Here is a 21,738-nt window from a genome sequence, read left to right on the forward strand (position 1 = left end):
AGGGAGGCGATTTGATGGAACCTCGAATCCGTAAGAGCTCATAAACAAATTTAACGCGGCCTCCGACCATCTTATCTTGTCGTCATGGCACATTCGAAGATACTGCCCCAAGACCCGCCCTCAGCACTCGAGTCGAGAGACATCCGCTGACTATGCCGAAGACTTGACATGCCATCGTTGGAGAAGTTTCTCGGAGGAGCAACCGCTCCTGAACCCAAAGAAGGAGGCGGTGGCGGCATATCGCTAAGATCATGCGGAGCTGTGGGTTGAACAAGGTGATGTCATACCACAGAACACTTGCTCGATCGCTCGGCATTTGTGTCCCTTGCTCAAAAGGCCAAGGGGCAAAGTCTGAGGTTCGCGGCATTAGGGACTGTCATGCCAACATTTTGAAGCTGCGCCAGCAAGGGAACAGGAGCTTCACTGCTGCGAGTCTTTGAGCACAAGGTCAGAGACACTAAGAACTTCGGCTTCCCTTAGCCATTCGATCCTCAGCTGCAGTCAACTCAATCATGTCGAGCTCCGGAATGGGACGCTGTGCAGGAGTCGCGGTCAAAGACTCGCTATCGCGAGCCGCCACCAACTTCTAGGAGCAATGAGAAGTTGTCATCGCGAGCTGCGCGAGTCTCAGCTCATACGACGCAGCAGCAATGGCCTAGTACGCCTGCTAGAAAGCTTTGAAAAGCTTTGGATGGGGCTCCCGCGGGTTCTTGAGGGTCATCGTTTGCATTGGCCTTAAACTTCCCGTTCAGATTCCTCGAGATCTTGCGCAAGTCTTCAGAAAGCATCTCAATACCGATACGCCAGGCCAACAGCTTCATCTCATTATCAGTAAACGCTACTACCCGCGCCTGCAGTCCTGAGGATGGATCACATACTCCGACAATCGGTATCACGGGTACCCTCTCTAACGATCAAGGAAATGCAGGAGCGAGTTTCGAAGAAGATTCAACGGTGAGTTACATTCACGACACAACCGCCGTAGCCACAACAGCAGCATCGAGCACGAACTACTTGCCCTCTGCAAAGAAGTTTGGCACGGTCAAGGGAGGGATGCCGATCATGGTGGCGAAGTGGGTCAGTCCGCTGAGTGACCACGTTACCGAAAGCCAGTACGGCGAGGTCACGGACTGGACGGCTTCGGCTGCTCATGCTAGCAGAATCATCTCCATACCCAGGGCTTCGTGGGTCATGAAGGCTCAGCGTGATCTTCAAGCTATTCTTGGCCTCGTTTTCGGTAGGATACTCCACCGTTGCATTGAGACTGAAGTCCAAGCCATACCCATCGGAGACGGCCTCCGCTAATTGGAGATTGATATGAATGAAGGTAGTGACGAACAAGCATGACAACGAGAACACAATGGATAGCGAGACAGAAGTTCCGAAGATGTCCCGTCTCATGGCTTTTTCTTTCGTACTACAGGAGCCTTTAAATCCCAGCTCTTCCTCGACAAAGGGACCGAGCGTTTGGCTGCCGCGGAGGATGCTCTGCGCGCGATGCAGGCCGAACCTGAGCATCTTCAAACTGCGGTCAAGGTCCTCCGCAATCTGAGGTTCTATCGCAGTCTTCCAACGAGAATCCTCTGGCAAACGCTCACTCATGACATCTGGATAGCAACTTTCCGCCGGGCGCAGGCTTAGAAGTTGATAGTCACAAGATCAGAGACATTGATGAGGGTGAGTKACGAACGTTGGATGGAAGGAATGTCTTTATCCTAACATCTCTAGGTCATTGAAGACTCGCCCAGCGATGTCTTAGAACTGCCCACACTCCCTGAAGATAAAGTGGCTGCTTTGTTTACTTTGGACGATACCATCTATCGTGGAGCACAGTCAATGATAGAGGATCAGGTTAAATATGCACTACCTCGAGCAGCTGTTATGCAGAGCCATATTCCCTTCCAAAAGAATAACACCATGAAGTCCAACCATCCATGGGAACTCTCAGGTGAGTCTTTGATCAAAATTTCAATTTCAACTCATTGTTTCTGACATACGAATAGAGTTCAAGAATGATCCATTGCTCTGGGCCCGCTCTCGTTTGAACCATGAATATAATCCAAAACCTGACGTTGTGGAGCTGAATGTGCTGGATAGAGCATGTAATGTGTTATTTGAGTTCGTWTACACTCCTTCTCAAATTTTTGGTCAACAGTACTTACCCTCGACAGGCACTTCGCGCGGAATATGACCGGTGGCAACGAAGCCCTGGCCGCAGCTATAACAGAAACGTGGACTATGTCTTTGCTTTTGAAACCTATCGAGAATGCTCGTCCTGCCAGGCCAGAGACTTAGGACCCGTCGCATATCCGGAAAGCGTTCTATCGTCTACAAGGAGTGATTGAATTGCCAAGCTCCGAATATCAGATCAATCGACAATTTCAATATCTCCCCACGGACGAGCACAATGGTTTAGCAGAGTTGAGTAACATGGGCGTTTTACGATACGGCGCCGCAGGTTCCCTGTTGCAGAAGTTCTGCGAGAGGACTCCTGGGCCACAGCGAGCGCAGCAAGACTTTAAATGGCTGATGGAGTCCACCGCGGCACGCATATTCTGGAGTTTCGGCGAGAGATTCTCGCTGTCTTCCGGGGAGATATCGCGCAGGACAAGGAAGAAAAAGATCCCGCAGTCATTGACGCATCATGGGAGATCCGAATGGCAACTCTGTTCCTCAGCGAAGAGATCCGAGAGGAGTATCAGCAGGAAATGGAGAGCATTAAAGATAAAAGACAATTCACTGCGGCGTTGGACGGTCGAAGACGTAAGGCAGCTCGCCTCCGCGAAGTTACCCATGGGTTCGTGTATAACAAGGAGTAAATCAATAAGAGTGGAGCGGTCTCTACTGCTGGGGTTAGAAAGGGTAAGAGGAAGAGCAAGAAGACGGAACTATCACCRAAACCACCGCCTATAGATGCAACTACCGGAGCCTGCGTAGGTTTCATGGATGCATTCAGTTTGTATTTCGAGCAAGGGATGCCTCCTTCTCCTACCTATGTCTCACCACGCTCGGCAAAACGTATCCCGCTGAGACAAGAGAACTACGATGTTATCTCACGACTCTTCGCACCCGGTCCAGGGAACAAGGCGTCAACAGGGAAGTTCACCTGAAGAAACTTCAGAGATGCGATGAGAGAAGTTGGCTTGGCATCGCAGTGCATAGATGGATCAAAATATGCGTTTCAGATGAGGAATCTACTGGACAGCTATGCCAAGGTGGTTTTCCATGATCCCACGCATGGTAAGCGACGACAGGCTATGCCTGAAAGTGTACTCCGGAGGAATGGGAGGAGGATGACTCGGGTATGTTTTGCGTCTGATTGGATTGATTGGGCGAATTGCTGACAGTCATGCAGCTATATGGTTGGAGGTTGCACAACTTCGCCGTTCGATCGAAAGGGAAAACATAAATCATCTGTAGTTCTTGAATTGATGTCGAAAGAGCAAAGGGGTATCTGATTTTGAATCTTTAAAAGTCTTGCCCCTATTACTCGTGTCGCCCCGTAGTGTAAGCACTGCATGCTATCCGGAGCTTTGGTCCGCTGCAACAGAGGAACTCAAAGTGACTCATGCTTCTTGCCTTTGTATCGTGCTGTGCCCAACTACAACTACCTCAAGGGCGATTTTCGCCTTGGAACGTTGCAAAGTCGTCCTTGCTTCATTGTTTTTAAAAAGATGCACGAGAAAGAAGTTGAATCTAGTAGCATCAGCAGTCTTGTCGTCGACCTTGCTGTACAACGAACAGTGTGACTCCACAGAGAGGCTATGCAGGAAGCATTCCATCTGCTCTCCCTGTACGAGGATATGCCGCGTGCCTTCTAAGCCCTCCTAAGTAGTTCGATGTTTGGCCTGTTTGTCCGTTCACCCGTTGTTAGCTTACGAAAGTATATGAACATAAGAAGGATATAGGTCTCCCACGGTGGATAGCTCATCATCACACAGACACTTTGCTATAATCGTTCATCACTTCCCGCAGCTGTCGCATCGAGAACTTCGACAAGATACTTGTAATTTCAAGATAATAATTTATCGCGGCCTATGCCATCCCTTGCATATCGTCCTTGTGCCTGAGTTGAGCAAGAGGAAAGTCGAGCAGTGTGCAAGAACAATGAAATGAGTTCTGCTTACAAGGCATTGTCAATAGATTGGCCATTGCTAGGCCAGATGAATGGCATTGTCGAGGTGAACGAGCAACATATATATACAACACCACGCTTGTCAACACTCTGTTGGTACCACTTTCACGCAGCGCGCCGATTGAAAGTGACTTACACTGCCGTTCAAACTTTCTTTGTTCAAAGTTACGACCAATCCAAATCCAGCCTAAATTCATTTTCGCTGGAACCACTACAAATCAACAACTGCACAACAGTCCTCGCGCAGTGAACCACACTCTTTCATAACAACAATAGCAAACATGGTAAAATTCGCGGCATGCTTGACCGCCTGCAACGCAAACGTCGTCCCAAACCCAAAAATACGGGTCCAGCCTGCCGCAGAGTCTTCCAAACCATCGAACTCCTGGAGAACATCCTCTCACATCTCCCAGCACCCGACCTCTTACTCCGCGCACAGCGCGTCTGCCATCTCTTCAACCGCACCATCAGCGCCTCGAAGCGTCTCCATCTCCAGATGATATACCTTGGAACAGACTCACCTGTGAATAACCCCGAGATCTACATTAACAACTTCCTTATCAGAGAATGGCAACGAAAGATGAGCAAGACAGAGAGACTTCTCGCTCGCATCAATCTCCACTTATTGCCCTGAAAACCACTTCGCACAACAGGACCTCCCCGGTTGTTTGAAACTCCAAACGAAACAACATACCTCCCACCCTTCTCGCAACGCGAATACGACCGTATCGAGTTTGTCATTCAGAACATCGAAGAGGCCCAGCTGATCTACAGCGATCTGAACGAATCCTGGGCTTCGATGCCTCTCACTCAAAACCAGAGAGCGGAGGACTACAGAGTCTCCCTCACGTACACCATCGTCCGCCATTCTGGGATCTCTCACAGGCACCGGGAGGAGGTATGCCGTATCCATGCTGAGATTCGAGCCGCAACGATGGGCGATCTCGTTGGGGTTCTGATGAAATTGGTGATTCACCGCGCGGAACTTTCGGGGACGGAGGATCGATGGGCGATGGCGGAACATACTGTGTCTCGTGTGAACCATTTCACAGACGAGGAACTGCATCGTATCGTTGTTCCACCGCGGTACTCATACTMGGGATGATGCGCGGGTTTGTGGACTTTGGCGTTAGCTGCTAAGACAATGGTTGTCTTTGCAGGAGTTCCGTTACCAGACAGAGAATGGGAGTTTTGGCTTCAAGAAGGACTATTTGTGTGCCGCCGACTGCTGAATTGTCAGTCAAGAATCAACAGCTGTTCCATATGATAGTATCTTAACATTCAATGAACGATCCCACCTTGAAGTGCGTCACCTCTGTCTCACGGTAATCCATGAAGTGCTCCACAACGTCTACTCGATGGAGAACATGCTTGCCGGTAGTTCCTCTTTGCTTACTCTGGCACCATGTCTTCTATCATGGCGAGGGAAGCCGATTTTTGAACGGTTCAGCTCATGCTGAGCTCTAACTTTGCGGTCGCCCCTTGTATCAAAGAGACTTCCTTCCTCGCCACGTATGAGTTTCTAGTGGGTGTGTGATAACTTTGTGTCCWTATGTCCTGCTCCAACGTAGTTGCAGCCGCAAATGTGACGTCGTATCAAGTGTGGCGTGGAGTATCCTTGTGCTTGAAAGAYCGACAGTAGCGCTTTCCAGTCAGGTCATGCCTGTTAGTCCTGTTTCGTAAGTCTCACGCGGTGCGTACAAACTTTCCGTTGACGGTCTTGACCTCCCGACACTGGCTGACTGAACGTAGTTCATCAGCGTTCATGAGGCTCGTGGATGCAAGAACGCATGTGCAGACGTATTGATCAATAGTCCTATGAAGATCTTTAGAAAAGCCTGTGGGGTGCATTCAGTCGGAGATGGACTTTCAGGTCTGTGTCGGACTGGTGGACTCTCCACTGCATCGTCTAGTCGATGGACTCTCCAGTACCATTGTCAAGGATCGATTGCACAGAGTGCGGAGTGTCGTTTTCCGTCTTGAGATCCATACACTCATCGGCCATATGTAGGACTATTGATGCCCTCATCGATGGTTGGAAGTCCGAGAAACCCCTTCTCCCAGGCATCCATGCGGAGCAGGGTAATTGCGTCGGGTGAAAGGATGTAACGGCAGGTACTCACACACGATGACGATTGATTTGTCCTTCGCGAAGCCTAGCAGCGCTAAGTGTTGAGTGTAGCATATCTGACGGCGGTACTCTACCACCCCCATGAATTGACTGCAGGAGGGAGTTTCTCCCGCTCCAGTCAGCGTCCCATTTGCTCGAGCTATTCTCTCACTCCATTCTCCGTCTCAGATCAGTGCCAGTGGTCAGTCGCACGTTGAGAAACGCCTCAAATCGAGTCGATTCCGCTGGGGAATCGTCCGAGGCCGGCATCCCTCTCACCGAGAAGTCGTTTGCATAAGACATGCGGATCATGAGGGTACAGCACCTGTTCGCAGGTGTATTCATCTCTACGGTGGGTGTATTTCCTACACTCTGGCTGATCCTGATTTCCTCTCCTGCATGCTGGCCAATGCTTGACGGAGGCTACTTGACAGTCTTGTACTTTGCCCAACAGATCCGGTCAAAGCTAGAAGCTCTCTTGCCAGTGCATTCAATCACGTTGCCGTCGTTGTATCCATGTAGCACTTATTAGACGCTGGGAAGCTCGGAGGTATTGACGCTTGTACCGGAAAGACTTGTTGTCCTTGTGTAGCTTTGCATGGACGCCGCAGAAGACGGCAAGGAGCATCAAGCCGGTTCGAAGACACGTGCAGTGTTCTCCGCCGGCTCAATTATGGTGTGTAGTTGCTTTCGATTGAGGACTTGACCTGACGAAGTGATTGGGTCTTAGTTGATACCCGGGACGTTACCTGCAGATACTGCGAACAGATTTATGGCAATTGCTGGACTGTGTCCCTCCGGCAGGTTTGCAAATGGGATCTTGTAGTCTCCGATAGACGTTGCTTCAGCGAGCGGACTGACCTGGGCTGCCTGACTGTTCGCTGGATTCTTTAACTATGATGTTTTCAAACACAGCTGAAACCTATCGTACTGCAGAGACATGCCGTGTATGTCAAGGCAGGTGGGTCGAAGCGCATGGGCAACAAGTGGCATTCGCTGCTCTGCATCCTCGACGTGGCGAAGAGCCATGATGGRGGCAATCATTCGCACTGTGAGGACCGTGCAGGTAAACTCCAGTGCCATCGAAAAAGGATAGGAGATTACCCAGTAGAGGTGCAAAGCGCTAGACTGGCTTGGTGCTGTAGATGACCTTCTGCCGCTCCGGGACTGACCAGCCCTGCAGAAAGCTAGCATGGCTCTCAAGTCCTTTGGCGCGCATCAACACAGTCTACTTGTTTTGGTGATGATCCTCTCCGGCGCTGACGGTGGGAGTCTCTGATCCAGTGTGGAGAAACGGGCGGGGCCGTAAGCGAGGACGTAAGACATCGAGGAAGGCTGCTGCCCAGCAGCACTCGCCTCTCTTGCGTCAATTCCCCTTGTTGGTTTGGACCTCCTCGGTATCTCCCACCGATATCTTCTTGCCAYCCTTGTCCGCGTGCTTCTGATCTTCAAGCGGTTGTGCGTTCGCCACCGACGCGTAGCGCGCAAAGTGGCTTCGTAGAGTATGGCCACCGTGCACCAGCATATTCGATGCTATCTGTCACGTAAAAGGTGTGCTTCCGAGTCGATGTCCGTAGGTCAGTGTTTCGTCGCCTGCCTTTGGGGGATTTGGAGATGAAGGCTGTCGTCGCCACTTTCCCTTCGAAGTTGCCTCGCGCTTACCGTGGGTATCTCGCCGAACCGGCAAGTCAGTTGATCTTGGATCTTGAATCTTACAGCTGTATCTCCGTTATCCTCCTCCCTTTGATTGATCTTGAACCGTTGCGAAAGCGTCGTGGTGAGGCCGTGTGCTCTGCTTTGAGAAGGATCCTCAGCTCTGCTAGGTCGTGGTACCKGAGAAGGACATGCGCCAACCTGTTCTGATTGACGACGGCGTAGAGTATCATGTTATCATCCTTGTTGATGATGGTCTGCTCGATAAGACCGTGCCACAGCCGTCGTCGGAGCATCACTGCTGTCGGCGCTCTGCTATACGGAAACAACGTTCTTGCTGGAGCCGGCGTGCGGGGGTTCTCTTTATGGAGCTGCGGTAGGCCTCGTTTGTAGCAAGCGGTAGAGTTGACGCGCCCGGAGAGCATGGCGGATGAGGCCGTCGTCGTCGTCGATCGACAGCCCACGTCCAGGCAAAGCTGTAGCAGGCATTATTCCGCCCTACGAGATGTGCAGTGCTTGTTCAGCGCATCGCTACTTTCCAAGAGTGCCATGAAGCTCTTGAGGGCATCCTGGTGAGTTCGCTAGCTGAGCATGCGAAGTGGTGTTGTTCTCGGGGGTGGAATCCAATGGTGATTGACAGCAGCCAGACGCGTCTCCACAAATCCTCAAGTCCTCGGTTTTTTTGAAAACACGGCAGCAGCGTGTGAAGCCATGCAGCATCTTGCAAAAATCATTGTTCATCCACAACACGTCTATAATTGACCATGGTGAGTGTGAAGGGATGAGTGATGAAGGCCTTCCATTGCATCATGGTGGCAATATTATAGGAGGAAAATGGCGGTCGTGGAAATGAAACGCGTCAACTGGTGTGGTATTTTGGCAAAAAGAATGGTCACATTGAGAGTAGGGCCTACTTCGCCAGGGAATCGTTGACCTTGGCTCCATTGCCACTGATGGGCCTGACTTTGACGGGACCACAACACCCTCTCCTTCCATAGTATACGTAGAACAAGGCAGCGATGGTAAGATGAGCTCTGCAGCACCCAAATCCACCGCCAAAGTAAGACGTAGAACCTGGGGCCCAGCCCAAAAAAGAAGCCCCTCCCCGTCCCAAACATCCTCCATCCAAAAGACAAAAGCTCTACCCCCGCGACTCGGTTGAGTCCGGGGGTAGTGAAACGACCATCGGATGATGTCTTTCTTTGTCGGCATAGCTCGCTGTTAGGAAGCGGGAAGGAACACGTTGCACATGGGGAAACGGGGGAGGGGATCGAACGGACGACTTACGAGTTTGATCACACAAATTCACACCACTCGGCCAAGGAGGRAGGAAATCCCCGCAGGGTGTACAAAGCATGGAGATTGGAGATCTCCGGGGATTTATCTGCGTGAAAGAATTAGGCGCCGAAATTGTGCCTTAGGTGAGATTTAGGCGGTTGGTTTCGTCCTGGAATTTCTGCTTTTGCCTGAACTCCTTTCCTTTCCCATTGCTTCTTTCACCTTCATCTATACCTTTTCCTGTACAACAATCCATCAACTGGGCAGCCATCAACAACTCCCTCGACGCCATGATCTTCAACACCCTCACCAGATCACGCCGCATGTCTACCGAGGCCGTGGTGAACTTGGAGGTGTAGATGGAGCTGGAGGTAATCATACCGGATAGCATGGCACCGCTCATCCCGCTCATCCTACTCTTCCTTCTCCACGCCATCGGCCTTGCCAACGGCGAGATATGAACGAGCATGTCTCCATCGCCGCGCTGAACATGCTTCTCCTCCCGCAAATAGCGCCCGATCTGCCATCATTAGCGCCGCCACCCACCTTCTCCTCCCTCATCTCCGGCCCCATATTACCTCCCTCATCTGCACAGATCCGCAACGGTAGGCAACAGGAAGCTCATCCCTCTACAATTGATTCAATGAGCGAGATATTGGAGGAGAGATCGACACATTCTGAGAAACATCCACCTCGACTTTGACCTGAATCAACACAAACACCCGGACGATATGATTCCGATTGCGCCGCCGCGGCGGACAATACCAACGACATCTGGGACCGCCACTGGTCTTGATTACATCTAAGAGCTCCGAACGCTGGAACCAAGCTCCGAGATCCCTCTCGATGGACAACTTCGTGGCCATCATGGACAGCGCGGCACCCACGTTCCGAGCTTTGGAAGATATAGCACAAGACAACGAAGACGAGGACTCGATCGGAGCAGCCGACTTAAGCAGGACCGCTCTCTTGCCACGGCCAGAACCTGATGACGACGGAGACTGACGAAAGCGTGGTAAATGAGGATACTGCGTTGGAAAGAGGTTCAAACCTACGAAAAAGTGACTAATGGGGAATGCGCCGCGAAGAAAAAAAGGTGAGCATTCTAGGGAACGAAGACGGAAGGGACATGGACAGCGCCAGCACCGGTCGGTCGCCGAWTCGTCAGTGCCGTGAGCATACTGCTCCGCTCATGCCTGCCATTCTCAAAAGACTCCACGTGGATGCTTCTCCCTCCACTTCCCACCCAAGTCGGGTCTCCATGTCTCAAATGTCCGCCACTGCAGGCCGGAGGAGGCTGATACATCTACGATTTATTCAACGAGCGGAACAATGGCAGGGAGGTACTGGCGATTGGTCGCCACTCACGCGTCGTCAGGCTGATTACGGCGGTCAGTAACATTCGACTTCATCCTCTCATATCTGGCAGCATTGGAATGATGTTTCCACTGAGCTGAAGTGCAGAACCTCAAGCATACCCCATCGCCCTGCGGTCATGAACGACTTGCCGCTTGTACGATAGCGACCGAGAACGCCAACACCAAAGTAGTCTCACGTGCGCCGTCTACATTCACAAGTCGCTGAGAGGACGCTGCGAGACCAACAGTACTCCAGGATGATTGCCACGCGTCCGAGGGCGGAAGCGAGAGAGGACCGAACATACCGAAAGAGCGGTGGATATATGAAGAGCATAGCCGCCAGCGGCCTGACTCTTGTTATAAAACACCCGCCTCCGCGATCGCATTCAACACGTCTGTCACCATCGCGCGGCCCCTGCAGTGAGATATCGCCGGCATCTGGATCGCCACTCCAATGCTCCTAAGCGCAGCGTGTAACCCGCCAGTCCGTCAACGCGCAGCAGCGCGCGTCCTCAGCGGCAGCGAACATCGGCAGCAGACACCATCACGGTCAAGCAGAAGATGTCTGCAATCCTCATCTCCGACAGCAGTAGTCCAGTCGTTCCTACCAACGCCGATCCTCAAGATCAACCAATATCGACATCGAACAGACCGTGGGGACGCAAGGGAAAGGTGTGTGATGCTTTGGGTGTGACGAAAGAAGGGTGGAAGAACTGGTGGAGGAGGACTCGATTCGAATATCATATGTCAGTGGCTATCGAACGTGCGGCTGGGCATTACCTTCCGCTTGTCAAGGGTGGACCTCGCTCTCATGGTTCGCGTTCTTCGCCACGCGGATACATCGAGTCAGTCCACAAGGATGCTGAGCCTGGGTTCTCTGAGCACTCCTCAACAARGGCATGGAAGTTGGAAACAGACGAGTCTTCCTTTCGGACACGGATAGCGTAGGCACCGATTCGGACTGGAAAGTACCGCAAGACACAGGGCGCCGGAGTGAAATCGCGCGAAAGTGATGTAGAATTTGGATAAACACCTTTTGAGCCACCAGGTTCCCAAACTATCACGGTCATCGACCCCGTCCTGTGCCAGACAGCTCTTGCGCATCCCTGAAGGACCATCCAAAAAGATGAATGTAAGGCATTACGGTCATGGACCTTCGCTCACAAAGATGGATTTAGCCGGCGGCGACTCACATGATGAACGCCTTCTCCGGCTGCCAGCAAAGGGATATGGTTCACTGGAGAGGTCGGTCAGATGCAGCCAGTTCGACGTTCAGCAAGTGATGACCAAATTGAGTTACAATGAACAATGCCGTGGGTCTGCTGCTGAATCTGGATGTTTTCGTGAGCGTGTACACCCCACCGTGTTGTGATGGAGACTTTCTCCGCTGTGAGACTACAGGTAGTCTTTTAAACTGGTATGGAAGCGCTTCGACATAGGATGTTGAAAGCAGTGTGTCGTCGACCTTGCTTGGATCAAGGCGCTACGAGGGTGTGAGCAAAGCATCCGGGTCTGTACAAGCAGGCTACGAATGACTGTAGCCCGGGGAAGATGAAGTATGGAATAGCGTACCGGTGTTTGAAAGTGCGCCTGATCTGATCTTCCCGCCTTGTTGGGGGAGGTATTCCATACAGTTGGCTGCTGGCCCGCTGCCATCTTGACCTACGCACAATGAATGAGTGGCCGTGCATTGGATCGAGTGAGTGTGGTAGTARCTAGCGGTCGCTCTGGGTTTGTTACTGCACTGGTCCTTGTAGCGGCAATGTGCAGCACAAAGCAGGAGATCTCGCCATAAAGTATAACATGCATGTCAGGTTTGCCAGCTCTTGTCTTTGTCTCGTAGCAAGCGTTTCACAATTCAATATATTCGTGACTCTTCTCGGGTTGTACAGCCTCTTTCCTACTCTATCGATTAGACACTTCTTGCCAGCCCTCGTCATCTCGCTCGTGATTTCCAGCAGCCATGTCCCTGACGTTCGTGACCCCGGACTCACTAGGCCAAATCCAGCCGCCCCAACTCGAACTTTCTCCAAACACCCATTCCGTCTACTTCTCCTCCCAAACATCATCCCAACGATCAAAAATCGGCTCAAAACACAAGCTCCTCCCACTCCGCGAAGGTCACTCCTACTACATCACCATCGAAACCCTCGACTCCTCCTCCACCTCCTCTGACGGAGACGGAGACGAAATGTTCCCCCCTCCCGTCACCAACGAACCAGATGCCAGCGTCCTCTGCGCGCAAATTCCCCTCCTCGCCCGCATCAACGTCGCGCAAGCCTACAAGGAGAACCGCACCATCGCTCCCGCCGCCGAGATGACGCTTTCCGGTCTCCAAGAGTCTGAAAGCGAAGCTTACGCCGCTCTGCTCGACGTCTACGCCATTCAATACCAGCGCGTCGTTGACAACCTCGAGGAGTGGATCGCGCAGATTAGACGAAGAGCACCAGTCAAATACGACATTGAGAATCTCGTGCAGCTTTGTGGGTTCTTGGGGGCGTATCAGGCTAGTAGGGATAGGAAGTCCGAGGTTGCGATGGAGAAGGCGGATCGAGTGGAGGATGTTGGAGATGGGGTGCTTGAGGCTGCGATGGCGGTTGCGGAGAAGAAGGTCGAGGAGTACTATGTTGTTTGTGCTTCGCAGAGGTTGTGGGAGATTGAGAGCGCGGATAGGGTGGTTTTTGGGGAGGATATTGTGCGGGTTGAGAAGGTGGAGGAGGGAGTTCGATTGGTGATGAAGGGTGGGGAGGAGTGTGTTGTTTGTGAGGGCGAGGTGGATGCTGTTGAGTACGCGAGGTTGGTGGATGCTGCGGAGAAGATGGCGCTGAACAAGGAGGCTGTTAATGACGGATCGGAGCAGACCGAGGGCCAAGATGATGGAAGCGGAAGTGCGTATCCCGTCGTCAATCCAGCTACGGCGAGCGAGAGCATGTTCGACTGACTACTGCAAGCTATATGGTGCGGCACTGTGAGMACACAAGCGARCAAGTCTTCTTCCCCGAGCTCAACTGCATACCATAAGGCTACCACACCCTGGCATACATGCGGTCTTTGTTGAGCCTGCTTAGATGTTGGAGATGGCAATTCGGGTTGAGGCAAACCTCCTGTCCGTAGCAAACCATATATCCAAAATTGTTTTCAAGCTATTATGCGTCCAGCGATCCGAAGTTGACTTCCACTGCAAACATTGTCTCTTCTTCTTTCTCGAAAATGTGGTAGCGCTCGAGTTGCCGGTTCTTTCATGTGACAAGTTCGCGTGTGGAGAAGTGGGGCTTGGCGGCCCGCTCGGGACGTTCCATAGTTGGCTTAATCGTGCCTTGCTCGTTGTATACTCAATCTTTCGTCCAACTGCAAGAGCTTTCTACTTCGTTTCTTCTATGCCTGGCGATATCGTCCGGCCGGATTRCTCTCAACGCAATTGAAAATCGATCATGAGCGTTTGCGAGCGTTCCTTCTCAAAAAGCCGAACACGAAAAAGATCGAACGAATCGCAGCAGGAATACATGCGGCCTTATCCGACTATCATCAAGAGTTCAAGTCTTGGTACTATATGACCAACATGTCAGACAACAAGATGCCAGCGGGCATGGCGCACACACGTCTGAGGATCTGCAGCAAGTTGGAAGCGGAGGAGGGACAAATCATTGGCGAAATACAGCACCCATTCCTCCAGGGACATCGACGAGCAAATGGAATGGGAAGCGAAGACCAGAATGTGTCTCGTCATTCTACACGCCTATACACATCGGTCTATTGCTGGCCAGCGCCGGTAATTCTTCGCGCAAGTATACTTCGGCGCACTTGCTCTTACATTGGCTTGATTTGCAGTGAGACTCGTCATCCAGCGATATGTTCTCAATGCGTACAAGATATTTGGCGGCCGGACACCCGAACGAGGGCTTGAGATGAGAGATCTGCAGCATCTTTTCGACAACTTGAAGCGTTGGAAGCCCGTGAAAAGTCAGGGCAGAATCCTTCGGCAGTTCCACTGCCTCCGTTACTCTTGAAACTTCCGCGGCTTCCGACAACGACACTTCGCCACCAAGCTCAACCGCGGCGAGCTACACGATGTAGTTGCGGGCCCTCTGGCCATCGGATGCAATGATTTTGTGCATCATTTCATCCCAGTAAGGTTCGTCCTGATCGTTGCAACCGTACTGCCGGAAACGGCGGCGAAGCTCCTGGTGCGTGGGATCCTGTACCTCGGCGGCAGCCGCGAACGCAGGGAACGGCTCCACTGGAGCAAGAGGTCTCTGGCGAGGAACAAGTGGCGACGGCACGCAAGACTGCGGAACCACAGGCGCAGGCGGCGGCGGCATGCTGAAAGATAGGTCGACGTTGGAGGATGGAACGACAGGGTTCGAACCTCCGGGGGCGAGGGAGTTCTCCATTGCGGTGGCCAAGTCGTCGTCCACAGGCAGCAGGGCGTTCGCACGGGCAGTCACCTGGTGCACATCCTTCTCTTGACGAGCATCGACCTGCTCGATGGTCTCCGACTGCTTCTTGGGGACACCAAGGCGGAACGGGATTGGAGTGTTCATGACGCCTCGAGCTCAGGGCACTAGGTTGCTTGCCCTGCAACGAGTCCAGCAGCGGTACCCAAGAACAAGAATCGGTCGGGCGAGCCATACTCTGACGGTCGCACGATTCCTCCTCACATTCGCATCACACGCTCAACCCTTCTCTCCTCAAGCGCCTCCCGACTGGCAAGTCAAGACAGAAGTACTACAACGCTGCTCGCGGCGTTCCTATGCAATACCGTCTTTCGCGGAACAAGGCCTCGAAGAGCGGTGGAGCGAAGAAGCCACTCTTCGTCGAGGACTTTATCAACGAGGCTGTAAGCGCTCAAGCGGAGGTATGAGCCACAGCAGTGCTTCGTAGTTGAGTTTGACGGAACCCTCCGCTGTGCAGACCGTATTGCCGACGGCGACTTGGGAGATACCAACCATCCACTCTGCGAGCAGGTTAAAGGTGAGGGTTAGGGTGGCGATGGAAACCACGGAGTTGGATGAGCTGATTGCTTTCGCGGTGGTCGTGTCTGGAACACGCAAAGCGGGACGTGATTGATGGGGCTGGCAAGGATCAAAAGTGGACTTGGATACGCAGTATCCGGATCTGAAGATACGAGTGTATCGAGGTTCGTGGAACTACTCGTTGTCTTAATGTGTGCGTTTGTTGGCTATGGCATTTGGCAATTTCCATCGGTACAACATGGGCTTTCAGCTTGGATGCAAAACTGGAAACTTGATGGTTCCCGCTGTCTACTCGTAGCCATTTTGAGATTTTATTATGCGCTGTGGATTGAATGCAATGTGCTTGCGTCAGAGTCACCATGTTGCTGCCGATTGGAGCTGCTCGCTGAATCTGCTTAGGGTTAGGGTTGATGTAGCACGACTGCTTGTTCCCGGAATGCCGCTGACCGGCTGCGATACTAATAAACGGAGTACGAAATGCTTTTGGCCTTCAGGTTGCTTCTCTGTCGGGAGTAAGCTATGTTATTTATGGTCATTGTGGTGATTTGCTGCGTTCTTCCTCGGTGAAGCCGCCTCTTCCGGCTGTTCTGGCTTGAAGTTGCAGGATGCGCTGACCATGTGAAGCCCTCCACACTTTCCGCTGGACGAAGACTTTGCGCAAAACTTCCAGGTTGTCGTAACATCCCGTCTCACCTTAGCACCATCGACAGCGTATCGAGCCCTACGAATACCGACCGTCCGAATCAACGCCAACATCATGACCAGCAGGCTACGGAGCCAAGCGCAAAAGCAATACGGGATTGGAGCGGCAATCCACAAGAAGAGCAGCGTCATACATGGGTCTCGGAGAGGTATACGTCGTCCATGCCAGGTCGTGGGAGATACTTGAAGATGGCACAACAACACAGAGACGTAGGACATACGGCAGCAGACAGCGTGGCAAAGCAGGATTCGTCTTTGATATCTCCTCCGCAGCAAGTTTGCCTCACGCCGGCGAAAGGCAGATGTCGATTGCGATGGTTCTCTCAATGAGATAGAAGCGGATACCCGGGCCTGTGTTTGGCTTCAAGCACCTTGTCCACGGCCTGCCAACCACCCGGGCGATGGCGCTGCGCAAGGCTCATGGTCGAGAGTCCCTTCTCACGGCTGAAGAAGTCCACCGCATTGCACATTGGACAGCTGATTAAGATGTGCAGGCCACTCCTCTTGTCGCACACGAAGCAAGCACTTCATCCAAGGGGATTCAATGGGTGGGTTGAATCGTGGCATATCTACTGATGAGACTTCTTCGCGGCCGCTCTGCCCTTCCATGAATGTACCAGATCCGGAACATCCGAAGATTAGTCTTGCGGATAGCCACGACACCAAGTCTCAGCTGTGGTCGACAAGTAGGTATTCCAGCCGGTGAGATATCATTCGTCAGTTCCCACAGAGCCGAGAAGGTTGGTCACCCGCAGCGATGGACTGTGAAGCCAGGGCCATGTCCAGATCTACGGTCCGGCTTGACTGGATTTCCAACACGCAAAGGACACGTTTGTCAAACTTACCAAAGAGCCATGGTGCTACTCATGAAGGCTAAATTTTTCCCAATCCGCGCTCCACCGTCCTCCTCCAGAACTAGCCATGTAGCTCACCACCAACCGAGCCAGTGCTTTGGCCTGGCAACTCATGCATCTATATTCACTCTTTGCCTTCAAGAGTATATCAGATGTCCTCATGTATACGGCTGGCTCCGTATCGCTAGTAACTCCAGAAAGCCACTTGGCATGAGTGAATATTAAGTTTCTGGCACATGCAAAAGTCAAATTCACTCCGTACCAGATGTGGATTTCGCACTCGACTTTTCGGAGATTAAGTACCTCGTCAACCTTCTTCCTCAGACATCTTCCAACTCGGAACCAACAACGTCATCCACTCTTCCATCATTCACCAACAACACTTCTTCCTTGCTCACAGCAACGACACTTCATCCTTGCTCGCCGCAGCAACACACCGCCTTCCGCCAACGAATCATCGCCAATCAAGCGAGCTCAACACCTCAACACCGCCAAAAAACCAACCGACATTCTCACCAATCGCGCATCATGGCCATGTCGATTGCCAGCATCATCGACGACTTTGAGCGCGCTGCACTCCTGGAGCCGGAGCCGTCGGCCGAGCAGATCGCCAACGGAATCTTCGCAGACATCGCGCACTGCGCATCCAAGGGTGTCACAACACAATCAGCACAGGACCTTTTCGACTTGTGCTTCGCCAGATTTTCCCGGGGTCGACCGGGCATCGATTTTTCCCAGCATGCCTTCTTGAAGCCCTCCATGACATACCTCTTGACGGCAATTGAGCAGCTCGCGCGCCGCGCACTTTTTGAGGGACAACCCAGTCGCCCTGAGGATAACAGATTTGATGTCAGCAACAATGTCTTTGCTGATCGCCTCGACAACTACATTGCCGACTTTGAGTCTCACGGTCGCAATGCGCAGCTCCTCAACTCTGGTCGTACCAACCAGGTGGAGCCCGTCGACTCGCCACGGACGGAGAGTGTGGCAGAGGAAGCTCCCAAGTCCACCGAGAGCGAGGATGACGACGAGCCATCCGAGGACGACAGCGGATCGGACTCGGATGAAGACACAATCCGGACCTTACCGCAATTCTCTCCACCGCCACCAGCACCCACACCGGCCACTCCACCGAAGTACCATTTCGAGTACATCAACTGGAAGGGGGAGACATCGTCCTCTGATTACAGCGAGAGGTATCAGATCGTTCGCAAGGCACGTGCTCCCGTTCGGATGAGCCGGGATGGGGTGACAGTCACGACGCTTGCTGCTCCCGCAACCCGACCAGCTCCGCAGATGGGCAAGTTGGTTGCCAACACGGGTGATCTGGATCGCTCCTCCAAGTTCGCTGACACTATGCCACGAACTACCAAGATGAAGGGTGCTGCCACCGTTCTGGAACTGAGAAACTCCTTCGCTTGCTTGGAAGAGACTGTCGTGGAGAGCCCCGTCGACGAAGCCGAGAGCATCTGCGCTGCCGAAGTCAATGCTGCGCTGGAGGAGCTGTCAGTGGCGAGCGATACCGTCCAGCAAGGCTCGGAAAGGGAGGAAGAAGTTTCCTTTGCGAGCATCTCAGATGACACTGCGGAGTCAGTGCCTGTGACGGAGCTATGCGCGAGTCTTCCGTCAACTTCCGACCGAGATGTCCCGGTCCAAACCTCTCCCGCGCGCATCCCATCCGCTGCGCATCAAGTAATGCCGAATTTCGATATGGTCGAAGTCGCAGACGGAGAGAAGAAGCGCAAGGGTGAGCGAAAGTACCGCTCTTTTGCAAACCTCGGCATCTCCTTCACCGTCTCCTTGAAGAAAACGACGACCAAGCCAACCATCGTCGTACTATTGGACGCTTCGAGCGATGCTGCTGTGAGAGACCTCAGCCAACTCGACATCGCTGGACAGTCTCCGACGGACACCCCAGGCGAATCCGTCCTCATTGTGAGACTTGGGTCACCCATGAAGGAAGCCAAGACTGAGCTGCGAATTGAGTCACTGGCTCACATGATGGAGACGGCAGCGGTTATGAAGGTTTCCGCGAAGAAGATGCCGGTGGTCAATGGGCCGTCGAGCAATGTTTCGGGGCAGTTCTGGATGTGGGTGGTTCTCGTCTGCCTGCTGATGGTCTCTGTCTACATGACATCCTCGATTTTGTGAATGGGTGATCTGGGAAAGAGAATTGGTTGGAGGACTGCGCGGGATCGGGAGTCGGGTAGGGTGTCTATTGCGACACTGAAAATCACTGAATCAGAGCACTGCCTCTGCAAAGGCGTTTGGGTAGACATTAAATTGGATAATTTTAATGCATGGCCGCTTTCCGGCGGCTTCCATAATGTGACTGACACGTATCAACAAGCTTTTTCTCCAGCTTTTCAGAACCTTAACCTGTACCACAGTATGACTTTAAACGTTCCATCGAACTCTGCTTGGGACGTCAACAGGAAAGACGCACAAAAAATAAAGGTAATTCGATCGCTACAAAGAAGCTTCGAAAGCGGACCGCGATCTGTGCTTTGTTCCATTCACAGTCCGAGCCAAGAGCTCCGCAACACAACGCACACCGAACACCCCCATCGCAGCGAACGCAATTCAAACCGCCCCATCCAAAAAGAAAATGTCCACCAACACCACCTCCCCCTCCCCTTCTCCCAAGCGCACCGAGGAGGACTCCCCCATCTGCGCACAATTCTGCTGTTCAGAATTCCACAATTTCATCGAAACCCCTCATCTCAGCACAGACAACGACTCTCTGATAAGTCCTATTCATCCGATTTTATCGGCTTGTTATTGGGAGAATTTGGGATATGTGGAATATAATGCTTTGCGTATGACGCTGAGGTTGGTTTCGAATTTATTGGGTTCGGAGGGGATGGTGGAGTTTGTGGGAACTGCTGTTTGGGGGGGGTTGTGGGTTGATGTTGATCCTGGGAGGGAGGATGAGGGGGAGGAGGGGAGGGGGAAGGGGAAGGCAAAAGGGGTGGTGGAGGCGGTGAGGGATGAGGTGGATGGGGATGAGGTGATGGATGGGGATGAGGTGATGGATGGGGATGAGGTGATGGAGGGACATGATATGATTTTCCAACCTGGGTTTTTTGCCAAGAGATATTATCCTACCACAGTGGAAGCCATCTGGAGGGGTTTGAAGGAAACGGAAGAGACAGTCGACCATTTCTTCTCCCGAGCCGCCCTCTTCCGCCTACCTCCCCGAGACATGAAAACCGCCACTCCAGCCTTACGAACAAAAACCAAAAACCTCCTCTTAGAACTAACCGGTCTCATCCATTTCCGCACAGCAAAACTCTCCACCAAACCAGGAAAAGGCTGGAAAATCAACGGTCGACATAAAACCTGCTCACAACCTCCCTTGTCGGAAGAATTACAAGAAAAATACCCTTGGGCCGGCGGGAAAACTTCGAGGATTTTAATCAACACGACCAATTTGCAGAATTTGGGAAGATGTCTCAAAGGGTTTGAGAAAGGGGATGTTGCAGAGATTGAATTACGCAAAGTAGAATTTGAAATTGCGGTTACGATTGTTCATGAAATCGCTCATGCGATTAATGCTGTTGTTAATGGCCATGTATTAGGGGCAAAAGTGGGATGGAGAGGAAATGTGGTTGTGGAAGCTGGATTTGATTTAATCGAGAGGATTTTCGGGGGGGTTGTGGTGGAGAGTTTTAGGAAGTTTCCTGTTCCTCAGGGTCCACATATGGGGGAGGGAGAAAGGGGGAAGAAGTATCATGTTATGAGTGAGTGGCCTTCGGGGATTACTTATCAAGGGTATCTGGATGAAGGGAAAAGGTTGGGGAAGAGGGGAAGGCTTCCTGTTACGGAGACTGTTACTAGGGTTCCTGATGAGTTTGTTATGAAACTTTTTAGGGAGGGGTTTTGGAAAGAATATGCTCTTAAGGGGAAGAGGAAGGGGGATTTAAGACCCAAGGGCCCGCGGTGGACGATTTTCAGGGAGGTGGTGTGTAAGAAGGAGACGAGACTTTCGGCGCTGGTTAATGATCTTCCGGCTGAGGATGTTAAGAAGTTGTTGGAGATTGTTACGAGGCAGCCGAGAGTTAAGAAGGCTTTGGCGGATTTGGAGGATGATTTGTTTGTGCTTTCTACTTCGAAGGATTTTTGGGCTGAGGATGGGGTGGAGGGGAAAATGGTTTCCGATTCGCCGGATAGGAGGAATAGTCGGACTTTGGATAGAGGGGAGGTTAAGCAGAGGGGGGATGTAAGGGTGAAGAGGGGGAGTGTGGAGGTGGATGATCTGGAGTGTGCTGTGGAAGGGAAGAGAAGGCGGAGTTAGAGCGGAGGGGAAATCGTTAGAGCTGTCAATTTGAGAAATCATCAACAAGGATATCACCCTGAACTGCTGTCTCGGTTAATTCATGTACTGCTCTGCTAGTAGCGAGGAGTCTGGCAAGCCTAAAATTGTCGAGCCTGCAGAGAGCGAGGCTGTAGGATATTGTAGGGATGAATGAGACATTCTCATCCCGATGAATGATCCTCATATCGACAGCTCTGGAGAGGAGGGCAAATTGTAATGGGCGTGATCTAGATTGAGGCGTGTTGATATGGTTTCCTCAAGACAACACTAAGGCTTGGTATTCTCCATTGCAGTCTCGAAGATATTGAGACAATTTGTCCCTCCAGATCGGCGTCCACTCGCCGAGCATCTATCTCC

At 52.2% G+C, this 21,738-nt stretch overlaps 7 protein-coding genes; 5 read left to right on the top strand and 2 right to left on the bottom strand.

The window, feature by feature from the left end:
• Window positions 1-650: 650 nt before the first annotated feature.
• Window positions 651-2,295, top strand: RCC_08731 (uncharacterized protein; the record flags this gene model as incomplete). XM_023773977.1 is given in 7 exon segments in its annotated part: window positions 651-658; window positions 858-1,237; window positions 1,424-1,553; window positions 1,616-1,677; window positions 1,739-1,948; window positions 2,004-2,154; window positions 2,172-2,295. 7 exon segments carry the CDS (start codon window positions 651-653, stop codon window positions 2,293-2,295), a joined length of 1,065 nt encoding a protein of 354 aa, XP_023629745.1.
• A 5,316-nt stretch (window positions 2,296-7,611) lies between these two features.
• On the bottom strand, window positions 7,612-8,323 carry RCC_08732 (uncharacterized protein; the record flags this gene model as incomplete). XM_023773978.1 has 3 exons in its annotated part: window positions 7,612-7,782; window positions 7,962-8,037; window positions 8,100-8,323. The coding sequence occupies 3 exons, from the start codon at window positions 8,321-8,323 to the stop codon at window positions 7,612-7,614; spliced, it is 471 nt and encodes a 156-aa protein (XP_023629746.1).
• A 2,772-nt stretch (window positions 8,324-11,095) lies between these two features.
• Window positions 11,096-11,482, top strand: RCC_08733 (uncharacterized protein; the record flags this gene model as incomplete). The annotated part of the gene is made up of 1 exon (XM_023773979.1): window positions 11,096-11,482. The coding sequence occupies one exon, from the start codon at window positions 11,096-11,098 to the stop codon at window positions 11,480-11,482; it is 387 nt and encodes a 128-aa protein (XP_023629747.1).
• A 1,015-nt stretch (window positions 11,483-12,497) lies between these two features.
• Window positions 12,498-13,475, top strand: RCC_08734 (uncharacterized protein; the record flags this gene model as incomplete). Its single annotated transcript, XM_023773980.1, has 1 exon — window positions 12,498-13,475. One exon carries the CDS (start codon window positions 12,498-12,500, stop codon window positions 13,473-13,475), a length of 978 nt encoding a protein of 325 aa, XP_023629748.1.
• Window positions 13,476-14,595: 1,120 nt separating this feature from the next.
• On the bottom strand, window positions 14,596-15,075 carry RCC_08735 (uncharacterized protein; the record flags this gene model as incomplete). Its single annotated transcript, XM_023773981.1, has 1 exon — window positions 14,596-15,075. The coding sequence occupies one exon, from the start codon at window positions 15,073-15,075 to the stop codon at window positions 14,596-14,598; it is 480 nt and encodes a 159-aa protein (XP_023629749.1).
• A 2,516-nt stretch (window positions 15,076-17,591) lies between these two features.
• RCC_08736 (uncharacterized protein) lies at window positions 17,592-19,214 on the top strand (the record flags this gene model as incomplete). The annotated part of the gene is made up of 1 exon (XM_023773982.1): window positions 17,592-19,214. The coding sequence occupies one exon, from the start codon at window positions 17,592-17,594 to the stop codon at window positions 19,212-19,214; it is 1,623 nt and encodes a 540-aa protein (XP_023629750.1).
• Window positions 19,215-19,671: 457 nt separating this feature from the next.
• RCC_08737 (uncharacterized protein) lies at window positions 19,672-21,360 on the top strand (the record flags this gene model as incomplete). Its single annotated transcript, XM_023773983.1, has 1 exon — window positions 19,672-21,360. One exon carries the CDS (start codon window positions 19,672-19,674, stop codon window positions 21,358-21,360), a length of 1,689 nt encoding a protein of 562 aa, XP_023629751.1.
• Between the last annotated feature and the right edge of the window lie 378 nt (window positions 21,361-21,738).

Source organism: Ramularia collo-cygni (genome assembly GCF_900074925.1).
Source record: "Ramularia collo-cygni strain URUG2 genome assembly, contig: RCC_scaffold15, whole genome shotgun sequence".
NCBI lineage: Eukaryota > Fungi > Ascomycota > Dothideomycetes > Mycosphaerellales > Mycosphaerellaceae > Ramularia > Ramularia collo-cygni.